At 43.0% G+C, this 12,382-nt stretch overlaps 2 protein-coding genes across 3 annotated transcripts; one reads left to right on the top strand and one right to left on the bottom strand.

Moving 5' to 3' along the window:
- Nucleotides 1-153: 153 nt before the first annotated feature.
- Nucleotides 154-5,802, bottom strand: nuf2 (UF2 component of NDC80 kinetochore complex). Its single transcript, XM_074674978.1, has 13 exons — nucleotides 5,569-5,802; nucleotides 5,150-5,224; nucleotides 4,977-5,053; nucleotides 4,819-4,880; nucleotides 4,607-4,704; nucleotides 4,334-4,407; nucleotides 1,621-1,714; nucleotides 1,478-1,540; nucleotides 1,246-1,383; nucleotides 1,011-1,151; nucleotides 606-781; nucleotides 372-507; nucleotides 154-293 (listed from the first exon to the last, which is right to left on the bottom strand). The coding sequence occupies exons 1-13, from the start codon at nucleotides 5,689-5,691 to the stop codon at nucleotides 186-188; spliced, it is 1,365 nt and encodes a 454-aa protein (XP_074531079.1). The 5' UTR covers nucleotides 5,692-5,802; the 3' UTR covers nucleotides 154-185.
- Nucleotides 5,803-7,378: 1,576 nt separating this feature from the next.
- On the top strand, nucleotides 7,379-11,692 carry ap5b1 (adaptor related protein complex 5 subunit beta 1). 2 transcript variants are annotated; one of them, XM_074680840.1, is made up of 4 exons: nucleotides 7,379-7,428; nucleotides 7,532-7,688; nucleotides 7,887-8,681; nucleotides 9,315-11,692. In XM_074680840.1, exons 2-4 carry the CDS (start codon nucleotides 7,551-7,553, stop codon nucleotides 11,229-11,231), a joined length of 2,850 nt encoding a protein of 949 aa, XP_074536941.1. In that variant the 5' UTR covers nucleotides 7,379-7,428; nucleotides 7,532-7,550; the 3' UTR covers nucleotides 11,232-11,692. The 2 variants fall into 2 exon arrangements, with proteins under 2 accessions (XP_074536941.1, XP_074536932.1); XM_074680831.1 differs by having other exon boundaries at nucleotides 7,402-7,439.
- The last annotated feature ends 690 nt before the right edge of the window (nucleotides 11,693-12,382 follow it).

The raw sequence follows: 12,382 nt of genomic DNA on the forward strand, positions 1-12,382 counted from the left end.
TGTTTGATCCCCGAAGAAATATTTAAAGCAGATTTCTTTTCATGAGACTGAAAGTTTATTTAGTACAACTTTGTTAAGAACAATTTAAATATTAACAATGAAAAAAGTAACAAAAGTTAAACAGATAAAAGAACACATCAAAGACAAAAAACAGAGTAATCATGAGAGAAAGGTTTGTGATCTCTTCAGAAGTTTGCAGACATCTTGGTGACATCCCGCCTCAGGTCGGCCACATGCACCTCGATTCTCCGATCCAGCTCGTCCATGGAGGTCGACAGGGTGTCATACAGAGCCTGCACACAGTGAAGTGAGACGTGAGTGAAACAGATAATGAGCAGGCGCTGAAGCAGACTCTGAGGAGACCATCATACCTGAGCTTGCTCCGTCTCTTTGCTGCACACGTCCCTCAGACTCTGGATCTTTGCCTTCAGCTGCTGCGCCTCTCTGTTCACCTCCTGGATTTTATCCACCATCTCCTCTCTCTTCTGGTGGATCTGGTCACACTGCCTGGTGAACAGATGAAGATTGCCACGTTTCTGTCATTCAGCTGTTCTGCTTTAAAGCGTCAAATATGGCAGGTTGTGGATGCTTTCTTAATGACATACCCCAGCACGTCTTGGACATGCTGCTCCTTGATCTCTCTCTTCTTCTGCCTGCGGATGTTCTGTTTGGACTCTTTGTCCAGCTTCATGCCAAGAGCGCGCTTCATCTGACCCTCCTCGATGCACAGGTTCTTCAGCTCCTTCTGCTTCTTGTCGTACTGGGCCGACAGCTCCTGGTTCTGTAAACAGACAAGCAGCAACATAATATGCTGGGAGATGACAACACTGAAACAGGCTGTGTGTTCCCTGATCAGTCACATCAATAAGAAATGTATTAAATCATATAAAGTACGTGAGCACAGGAGGTGTTGTTTTAAACTGTTTAAAATGTATAAATTTCTCTTTTTGGAGTCTTTATTTCTTCTTTTATGTTTCTGATGAGGTTGACACCCATCACCCCGTCTTTACCTCCTCCTGTCTCTGCTTGGTGTTGTTCATACTGCCCTCCAGGTCCTGCAGCAGGTTCAGCATCTGCTGGATCTCTGCCTCAGTCTGAGTCACACTCTGCACCATGCTCTGCAGCTCCACTCCACGCTCGTCTGTTTCTTCCTGAAAACAGGTGAAAAAATTAACATAACACCCACCAAACAACACTTTAAAGGACACATACAAGCCAACCTGTTCTCTAGTCTAGAACACCCACCAAAGAGTTCTTGATCTGCTTGACGTTGTCTCTCATTTTCTCCATCTGACTCTTCAGCTCCTCTGGGGATTCAACGATCTGAGACTTCAGTTTGTTGATTTCCTCCTTCAGGCTGCTGACGTCCAGCTTCACCTGGGCCTGATGGAGAGATACAGAATACAAATGTCAAATATTATCATTTAGCAGCATTTAAAACCTTAGAGCTCCAGATATTTATACCAGAGCAGCTTACCAGTTTCTGAGTCTTCTCTGCTATTTTGGTTTTCCATTCTGCAATGCTTTCGTTTTTCACATTCTGAAAGGACATGAAGTCATTTTGCTTGAAAACCGTCTCAACATAATTGATTTGTCTGATGTTATTTAAGCACCACCTACCACTTCCTGGTACTCATGCATGGTGGTGGTTTGCAGCTCAGAAAGAGCGGCTGCCAGCTCATCAGCCTCAGCTTGCTGCTCAGGAGGAATGGTCCTGAACATAAGGCACAAGAATTCTTGGTTACCATCATGTCTGTGACAAAATATTCACTTTGACTTACCATACATGTAAACAATCTTGGGCAAAATGTGCCACATGCGGTGTTACATTTTTATGCTGATGACACCATTGTGTAGTATTGTGCTACATCTCTTGCACAAACATTTGCAACGTGCCTTTGTGGTCCTTCAGAATACACTGCATGAATTAAATTAAATGCAGATAAGACCAAGCTTATGCTTCTAACCAGATCTAAGACCTGGGGCCTGTACTACGAAGCTGGATTAAGTCATCCAGGATAACTCTGCGACAACTCGCTGAACTTCACCGGATTTCCGTCATCCAGATCTGCTGTACTGCGAAGCTCGTTATCAACTTGATAAGTGAATCCGGCTGAGATCTGTGCGCGCACACATGAAATGGGCGTGGTTAGCAGCCCTGGAGCATTTTCCACAATGGAGAAGAGAGCAGCCTACTTTAAGGCGGAGGAGCAGCAAATAATCCTGTAAAAATACGAGGAGTACCGCAGTATTATCCAGGTCAGGAGCAACACGACTGCAGCCGCGAGAAGCCAGAGGGATTGCTGCACAAAAAATCACAGACTCTGTGAATGCATAAATTTCCAAAATGCTGATATTAATAGACCTATCTCATCATGTGACGACACGGGCAGTTAGGTCCTTATTCATTCATGTTGTCAGTCAGTGTGTGTGTGATCAGCATCAAATCCGACCTCATAATTAGAAAGAGTCCACTTTCCTACAAATCCCAAGGAAAACGCTCATTTCGGCAATTTGTATTGCAGATGCAATAGCAGTGGGGAAAAAGGACGTGGGAGCAAATAAAAATAAATATAAAAACATCCTTCAAAGTGGTCAGTATGAAAGATTCCATTTGCACACTTTTCTACTTTTCCCTGACAATGTCTCAGTTATGATGATCAGTAAGACATTGTTTGTTCACAGCCCATAAGAAAAAATGTTGGGCCAAAAAGACAGGGGGCGATCCCGCGCCAGAGGACTTCACTCTGATTGAGCAAATTGGTGACTGAGCGGTCTTTTATTCCCGCCTGAGAGAACCGATTGGTCAGTGGGCGGTCTGTCACACCCCGTGAGCTCTTATCCTGGAACTTAACCTGCTCTGGACCAGGTTTGGCATTCAGCACCAGTTACCAGAGCAACGTGTCTGGATAAAAAGAGATCCACATTCCTAGTGCAGAAAACCCGAAACTTGTCCTGGAAGTTATCTCTCTAAGAGCTAATCCAGCTTCGTAGTACAGGCCCCAGGTCTCAAAATGTTCCTGTTTTGTGTACTGCTGATGGAAAGGAGATTGAGGCTGTACAATGTTACAAATACCTCAGCATATTGATTGATGGCTCCTTGAAAATGTGCTGTGTCTTGTGAAAAAGCTGAGGCTAAAACTGGGTTTTTACTTCAGAAACAGGTTGTTTTTCTTTTTCTTTTAAAAAGTGTCTTATTGCTGCAACCTCTTTACCTGCTTTAGACTATGGAGACCTTTTGTACATGCATGCCTCTGCAGTGTCTCCATATGGTGGATACTACCTCCTTGAGGTTTTATAACAAACTATTAATGGCCTACTTTGGTGACCTGAAGGTTCACACATTGGTACACTTTTATCTATATGGCAGTTCTTGGTCTGCTGCTCCACTATTTATGTGTTTTTATCATGCAGAGAAGTAACAGACAGTCTTTTCTGTGCTCTCGGGACCTCATTACTCTCTCTGTCCAAAACACTCAGGCTGAAATTGGGAAAAGGGCCTTTAGGTGCTCTGCACCTTCATCTTGGAACCAGCTGCAGAATGACTTAAGGCTCAGGAAGCTGTTATCTTTAAATGTTTTAAATCTAAAATGAAAGACATGGAGGCTGGTTCTATTAGATGTCAGTGTTTTAGCTCGGTTGTTCTAACAGTTGTTTCCTGGAAAGTGATTTCAATCCATAATCTTGTTTTGTTGACTGTGCTTTGTCTCTTTTTGTTAGAGGTGTTCCATTTCGATATTGATATTGGATATCGGTCCGATATCAGCAAAAAAAACAAGTATCGGTATCGTATCGGAATGCATCTAAAAACTCTGATATAAGCAGTTTCTGTTACCCATTGGTTAATAATAAATGGGTCAGTTTTTCCTCATACCTACTGTTGCTGTCTACTGTTCTTTATTTGAATATTATCACTTAATCAAGCCTTTTTTAACATGACAGACATACTACAGAATAAGTAATAAAAGTATGCATGTTTAATGCTGATATCGTATCAGATTAATATCGGTATCAGCCAATACATAATGCTGCAATATCGGTATCGTATCGGAAGTGAAAATGTAATATCAGGACATCCCTACTTTTTGTGTTTCCTGTCTGTAACTTTTTGTTTTTGCTGCTGCCTGTCTTGGCCAGGTCTCCCTTGAAAAAGAGGTTTTTAATCTCAATGGGACCAACCTGGTTAAATAAAGATTAAATCTTTTTTTTTTAAATTTTTTTCAGATGATTTCAAAATAGTTTAACTTTGAGGTATTTTTATGTTCTACAAAGAATATATACTAACGTAAAACCTCACAATAATCAAAGTACATGGCTCAAATCGCACACTCACGTCAGCTTCTCAATCTTCTTCTCTGCCTCTAAGTTGCTCTTGGTGTAGGCCTGCAGTCGGTCCATGTCTGACCTCTGACAACAGAGAAAGTGACTGTTAGAATATTTGCTGACCACCTTCTTCTTCTGTTAGAAAAAGGTTGTGTCAGTCAGAAAAAGGGGAAAAAGCTTCAATCAGGACAGATTTAAGTGTCCATTATTAGAAAAACATGTGGGTACACTAAACATCAGTATCAAGTTTGTGTGTATTCCTGTGTGGAATAATCTAACATACTAGTTTGGCCTGTTTCTCAAGAATCAAATCCATCCTCTGCTTTCTGAAGTGAAGGAAGTTCATGATGGCACTTAACACAGTCAGTGTCTTCTGTTTCTCTGTCAAGACAGAAACAAAAAAGCATTATTTAAGGTTATCTTCCTTCTTGATTTTAGATGCTGGACATGCAAATGTATGATTCGAGTTTGGGATGGATAAAAACACATTCTTACTTGGAGCAAGAAGGTCATTCAGTGAGAAATCGTACACCAAGCACATCGGCAGGAACTGACGCCTGAAATAAAATCCAGATGTTGGTAAAAGAGATGGTACAATGCACTCTTTAAGTAGTAGCACAAATAAACACACACATCCGACAAAGAAAACTTACATGCGTGTGTAAACACTCAGTATAGCAGTTGCTCCCTCATGATAAGTTGGATGCTGAATGTTCTCCAACATTGGAACCTGTGGGATGAACAAAACCAGCAGGAGTGTAATGATGTCTCTACCTGAGATGTATGACTCACACATAAGGCTTGGTGATAGCCAATCAGGACTCACCATGGAGTGACACTCAGGTCTGAAGCCAAACAGGAGATGCAACACTCTCATGTACAGGGTTTGGACTGTCTCTGGCTGTGGGAGAGAAAGACGAAGGGATACTTTAGTCTAGTTTAGTCAGACTAAAGTTTTAGTTTATCAATTATATAGAAGTCAATAAATTCAAACAGTGGTGTTAACCGCCTTGAAACATGCTATTTTCGGTGTGAAATAAAAACTTGAGCCCGCCGCAGTTGAAACCTATTTAGTGTTAAGTTTAGTTGTTCAAAATAAAAAAAGGTTGAAGTCATACGAAGAGTTGACCATTAAACGCTCACGTTATTATTATTATTTTTTGCTTGAATTCGACTTAGGTACTGTGTTCACATCTGAGCCTCTTGATGTAGACCCAGCACATAAGAAACTGAAACAGACGTTACCTTTGGAGAAGGAGTCAAATCGCCCTTGGTGAAGTGTTTGGCGTCCTGACCAGTGAGAACTTCAGTTCGGTAAAAGTTCACTATAGCATCCGCATTATAGACGGGGAATGTGTTTTCTGACATCTTTGCAACGTTGGTTCTAACGAAAAGAACAGCCAAAACAGAGAAAAACGTCCGAATCCAACGACGAATCAAAATTGGCGCCTTCGTACAACTTCCTCCCTTGTTGATATCTGCTTTCCGATTGGTCTAGATTCGTTCACTTTTTCTTCTTCTGTTACTGAAAAACATACAAAGCTCACTGGCGCCCTCTATCGTATTTATTGAAGGCTACTGCAGGTATGGTACTGATATCCTCCTGACTACCAGTAGTTCAAAGGACCTCTTTCACAACACATGTAATTTTGCCCACAGCCCATTTTTTTGTTTATTGTGTGGTATTTGTAGTACACCCAGAGACTCCCAAGAATATACCTTTAGAAAATCCAAAAGTCATCCAGGGCCTGTACTATGACCTATTTTATGATCATTGCCATAGGTGTGAGCCAGGGTGCACACTTTACCCCAAAACTTATTCAAACACAAATAATAAATCATTGGGTCAAATCACCTTCACTGAAGTCTGGTGCATTTTTTGAAATCAAATGTAAAGCTAAGTATTACAAATGAAAGAAGTTATTGAATTTCAACTGGAAAAAAAAGTTTTTTTTCACGATTTTTTTCAACAAATTCAATTCTTTAGAGATGTGTCTAACCAACTTACAGTTGGTGTACACCTAAAATACTTACAAATTATTTGGCCACATATATATTCTCAAAGTGGGAAAAAAATCATCACATTCTGAGACCAGTAAAGTTGTTCGATTAACAGGTTGGGTTACTGTGGTAGAATCAGGACACATATCTTGTATATCAGGGAACCTTTAAAGATTTGTTCAGAATTCATCCTTTAAGTATGATTTCTTTTAGAATTTGGATGCTAGATTCAAAGCAAACATTTAACATGAAATATTATTCATTTTAATATTGAACAGCCACAAAGGGCCTGTATATTATGCCTTTGTGATGAGATAATAATGAGCCATTGATACAATTAAAAACCGATGCATTTTTGGATTGTTGTAATCAGATTGTATATATCTACAATGACAGCAATACATAAACATTACTTCTGTCAATTTCTGTTTCAGGTACTTGTATATACATGTAATCTGTTTTATGGCCTTTGTGTCTTTTTGCATAGCAATGGCTTGGACAATTTTAATTTGGGAGGGAAATTTGGTAAGGGAAAGGGGATCTGAGAAATCAATAAGATGTATGATTTTTTTCCTGGTAGTCAGGAGAATATACAAATGTAAAAATAATGAAAGGGTCACAAAACAATGTGCACTAACTTAAAAAAAACATCTTGCTGACGGATAAAAACTGTCATGATAATGATTATATAGTATCTTTGATTATTATTACGGTTATTTTTAAAATTAAAATTTTAAATACCGAAATCCTGCAGTCTTATCGACGGCGAAGAGATTTTTATATAAACGTCATTTAGATAAATGAGCAAGTTCTTCTACATCTGTTGATCTAATTTTTAGTCAAAATGGGGCTTTTTTGAAAGCTAAGTCCCCGTAGACCGAGCCATTAACTATTGCACTCCTGAAAATTTCATGCTTTGAATTTAAAATTAATATATATATAAATGAAATGTTAGAAAAAAAAAACTGTAAAAAAATTTTTTTTAGATAAACTGGAGCGTTGCGTCTGCTTTGGTTGTCCTGCTTTTCACCCCGAAGCAGCAGAGGGCGCTAATGCACAAGTGTGGAGTAGGCACGTGACACAACAAGGAAGGAACCAAGGGGTGTATGTTGTTTGTATGACCGGTGGCTTTGGTGTTTATTTACCTTTCAAGAGTTTAAATGCGTGCACTGACTTTAACCGAGGTGACAGTTTGCCCTCCGTTCAGGTTTGGTGTTTGAGCTGCCATGGCGTTGAACTGGGCGGAGAGGATCTCTGCTTTCTCCAGCAGCCCGTTTCGCTTCCTCTCCGGGACAACAGCCGAGGCTTTCCTCGCAGAGCTGCTGCGTGAGCTCCGGGATGACAGAGCCAGTTATAATGTGAAGGTAAAAATAAAACAAATATGTCTTCATAGAAGGGTTCAATAGTTTCTCCTCCCTCCTGCAGAGTGTGCCTAGGATTTATCAAAACTGCTTTTTGACTGTTTGTATTATGTCTTTATTTCTGCAACATAAAAGAATGTTTAAAATTATATTAAATATTACTTTTATTTGCTTAAAACTCTCCCCTCTTCCCCACCTCAGGTCCTCCTGTTGTCTCCCCTGTGTGAGCACCCAGCCCTCCTGTGTGGCTCAGGCTCAGCGGGTGAGGAGACAGCCCTGGAGCTCATGTCTGTCTTCACACAGTGTCCTTCGAAGTATGTTCAGTTTCGCTGCCACCTCCTCCTGGCTCTCACCTCTGTGTTAGTCTGCACCTCCTGCGTAAGGAACCGTTCCCGTGCCTCCCAAGACTTCCTGGATCTGCTGCTCCAGGTAGCCCAGGACCCCAGTGACCTCCATGGTGACAGCGCTCTCCGCTCTTTACGGGCCACGGCCTGTGACTGCCTGAGGGAGCTGGAAGCTTGCTCCCCTGGACTACTCTCCCATCACTTGGAACTGTTAGCAGGACTACGGCTGCGGGAGGGCTCCAGACTCCACCAGGCCTATGCAGGACTTCACGTTCTGGTGTTAAGAAACGCAGTGTACCAGCTCACACAGGAGACTGGAGCTGGTGCTGAGCATCTTAAGGCTCTGCTCGGAGGAAGCACAACTATTGCATGGGAAGCAGGGCAGGACTCTGGCCTGATGACAAACAAAGACTCAGCCTGTCTGTCCTCTGTTATCGTGGGGCCCATGGGTACAATTCCCACCCTCCAGACGGGGCCGGATTGTAAGGAACTACGTTCAGTTCTCTCCTCCCTCCTGGAGGAGTCGTACCTCCTCACTCCTCACTGTCAGGCCTCATTGCTCTATAGGCTGACAGAGTTGGTTGCCATGGTTCCTGGGGTTCCTCCATCTGTATTCAGAGCTCAGCTGCTGCGACTGCTCGGCACGAGTGAGGTGTGTATGAAACTAAAGAAATGTGTCTGATGTGTTCTCATACCTTGCTGTTCTGAAGTGACGTCATGGTCGGGTTGTCCAACTTAATAATGTGGCGTTTGTGTCCTGTGTTGGCTCTGTTAGCCTTGTCTGTGAATAGCATGATGCTACTCTGCCCTCTGGTATTCCTTCTGTCGCTGGTTTAGCACGGCTAGCTTGTCCATCTTATTGGAGATAGATCTTTCATTCCCAATTACGATGGATGGAAGAACAGGTCCATGTTGTCACTTCTTAGCTCTCACCTGAGAACCAGCACGTCATCCTCACTTTTTTTCTCCTCACCTTGTGGGGAAACATCTGGCCTTGCACCAGTTAGCATTTACATACTACGGGCTGCTGATTTTACATGTTAGCAATGTGGCCATGGTTAAATGTAGGGTCTCCAGACAAACACAGGAGAAAAAGTAGCAAAAATATCACTGAGAACAAAACCAGTTTGGTGTCCACAACCAACAAATGAGCCATATAAGTAATGACCAAACACAGACAGACTTTATTCTTCAAAGAAAAGTGATTTAAAAGTGATCATACTCACATCTACAGTTGACACAATAAAAAAATATCTTGCTCTCCATCTTTGCCTCCCTCCCCCAGGTTTGCCTTCTCCACGCCACTCTGCTGATGAAGTGTGCGTTCACTGACAGCCTGTTCAGTGCAGAGGACGAAGCCTTCATCCTCAAGCGGCTGGTCGTCCTCTCACAGCACCCTCTGCTGAGCACACCTGAGAAGCTTTTCTACATGGACTGCATCCTGCACTTTCCCGAGAACCGACCAATCAGCTGCGGCGATGAGAGCCTCCCCGTTCTGCTGACCCCTCGGCTCGCCTCGGCTCTTTTGCCGACTGTTTTTAACGACAGCGCCACGATGCTGGCTCGCCTCAACCTGCTCTCTTTGGTCTACCTGGAGGAAGGAGAGGAAGGGGAGGGGGAGGAGGGCGGAGGGCTGGCCTATCTCTTCGAACACCTCAACTCCCTGCTCGACATTGTGGATCACGGCGCCAGCAGAGAGGTCGTGGTCACCTTCTTCAGAGCAGCCTTCCTCTTCCTTCTCTACTTCAACCACTTGGAGCACTTTGCTAAAAACCTGATTGAAAAACTCTCGAAGCTCTATCTCCACCACACCCACCTGGCTCCACAACTCATCAACCTGGCCGACCAAACCCAGGACAAGCTCCCTGAGTCCACCTGGGCTGTGGGGCTCCTGAAGGCTCTGCAGCAAGTCATCACTGAGGCCCCACCCACCCAGCTCAACCTCCAGGATCTCAGCCAGCACCTCAAAGTGCTTGCTCGAGTGGCAGAAGAAGGAGAAATCCTCCAGCGCAGCACCCTCAGCTTCCTCTCCAGCGTCATCGCTCCAGCTCCTGCCTCGCTTTGCTTGAGTGGGGACTGGCGGCTTGGAAACAGCCTGCTGGGAATCTGTCGCCGCCTCCTCAACCACCCGAGTCTGGACTCACTGCTCCTCCCTCTGGCTGACATCCTCCAGCATCTCACCTGCAACTACGGCGACACAGACATCCAGGACCACGCCCGCCTCTACTACACCCTGCTGACCACACTGTCCCGGGAGAAGCTGGTCAGCGTGTTGGCGCAGGGTCTGACCGAGGGGGGACGGCAGGTCAAGAAGAGAACGCTTTCTTCCATCATGGCTGACACAGAGGGGCTGACGAGTACGCTGACCATCCATCAGACGAACAGAGCCATATTCAGGATGGTTGAGGCTCAATCTGAGCTCCACAGAGAAACTCACACTGATAAAGATCAGAATGACGCAGTGAACTGTGCTGATACAGCTCTGGCGGCTTACAGGGCTCAGTTTGAAGACTCTAACTTTGCCTCAGACGTCCTCCTGAGCTACCAGCTGACTCACATGGAAACCAGCGACCCCCGCTTTGACCAGCTCTTCAGCATCCGCCTCCACTTCACGCTCACAGACGCCAACTACGAAGAGCTGAGCGACATCAGCGTCCCGTGTTTGTTCAGGGAGAGACCCGCACCCACGCTGCGGCTGAGACTGAAGCCCAGGCGTCCGTACCCCACCACCCTCCAGGCCAGCGCCATCTTCACCTCCCAGGACGGGCTCTCCTGGCACACCGTCCTACCAGAAATCCACGTGTCATTCCAGCAGGGCTTCAAGCCTCCACCCCTCCCCTCATCTTGGGGCCGAGGCGACAAACTGAGCCTGTTTGACAGTCTTTGGGAGGAAATAAACTCAGAGAGTGAAGAGAAGGAGCTGGAAAACTGTGCGACCAGTCTGTTCTGCTGCCAGATGAAGGAAGAGGCTCTGGCTGCCTTGGTTGAGAAGCACTTCCTCCCCTTCCTCATATCAGATTTCTCTGACACAGAAGAGTTCAAAGTGCTATTCTTCCTCTCACCTCAGTCTCATGTGCTGCTTAAAATCAGATGTGAGGAAGACGCGATGCACTTCAGCATCTCCACAGACAACTGGGAGCTTCTGCCGCACTTAAGTTCATATTTACTGACAATCACATCCTCCCAGGACGCTCAGAGCTGACTTCGAAGCCGTTGTTTTTAACCAACAGATGACTTTTATCCAAATCACTGAAACTTTCTCAGAAATGTATTAAAGATTAAATTGCTGAACACAGTTGATTTAAAATAAAGTTATTGCACTTAAATTTGCTGCTACTGTAATTCAACAGTTGTGTAAAATTTGACTGTTTTGTAAATGATTGATCAAACCTACAGCTGAATGAGAAGAGGCTTTGATTGAAAGACAAAAACAAACTGAGGATCATGAATCTCAGTGATGGATACTGATAAGTTTAGAAGTTTGTTCCAACAGAAGTTGATAATTCCAGTGACCAATCCAGTTAACCCCTAGTGCCTTATTTTTTATGACTGAACAAAAGCGAGTTTGTTTTCTAACCTCATCATTGTACTCATAAAAACAGTGATGCAACATCGGGAAAGGTAAAATTAAAGAACAGAACCAGAAATGATTTTCTGACAATGGTCGTTTGTATCGTCAATGAATGAGTCATTTATTAATGTAAAAATAATAAATCAAATAATGTTAATAACAATGTTGGTGTGTCTCTAAATAATTTTATGGCAAGGCATAGATAAATAGATAGATAGATAGATAGATAGATAGATAGATAGATAGATAGATAGATAGATAGATAGATAGAAAGATAGAAAGATAGATGTGAAAAGTTTTCCTACTTTAAAAGATGAACGAGGTCTGTAATTTTCATCAGAGGTACACTTAAACTAGAAGAAACAAAATGAGAAAAAAAAATTCAAGAAATCAAATTGTAGGATTTTTAAAGAATGTATTTAACCTATTAAAAATGTACAATAGAACCTTGGTTATTTTAATCATAAAAATCATGCGCCATGATATTCAAGCTGACCTATAAATGGAACGTGCATCTCGCCAAGGAGAGCAGTGAAGAAGTCAGCCAGGAAAACAAAATCTGATGCTAACATGAGAAATATTTCTTTAATTAACTTTTGTACAGAAATTTTCAATTTCAATCATTCAAAATACCCTTAAAGTCAAGTTTGGTGGGATTTGAGGATAAACATCTGATAGGGAAGAGGATTAGTACCACCGAATAAAAAGTCCCAGTTTTTTTTATTACTATTTTTTCTGAGAAAAAAAAGGCAGAATTCTGACTTTTTTTTTTCTTGCTGAGA

Source organism: Halichoeres trimaculatus, unplaced genomic scaffold (assembly GCF_033239565.1).
Source record: "Halichoeres trimaculatus isolate MK-OKI-2021-1 unplaced genomic scaffold, fHalTri1.1 fHalTri1_scaffold_1, whole genome shotgun sequence".
NCBI lineage: Eukaryota > Metazoa > Chordata > Actinopteri > Labriformes > Labridae > Halichoeres > Halichoeres trimaculatus.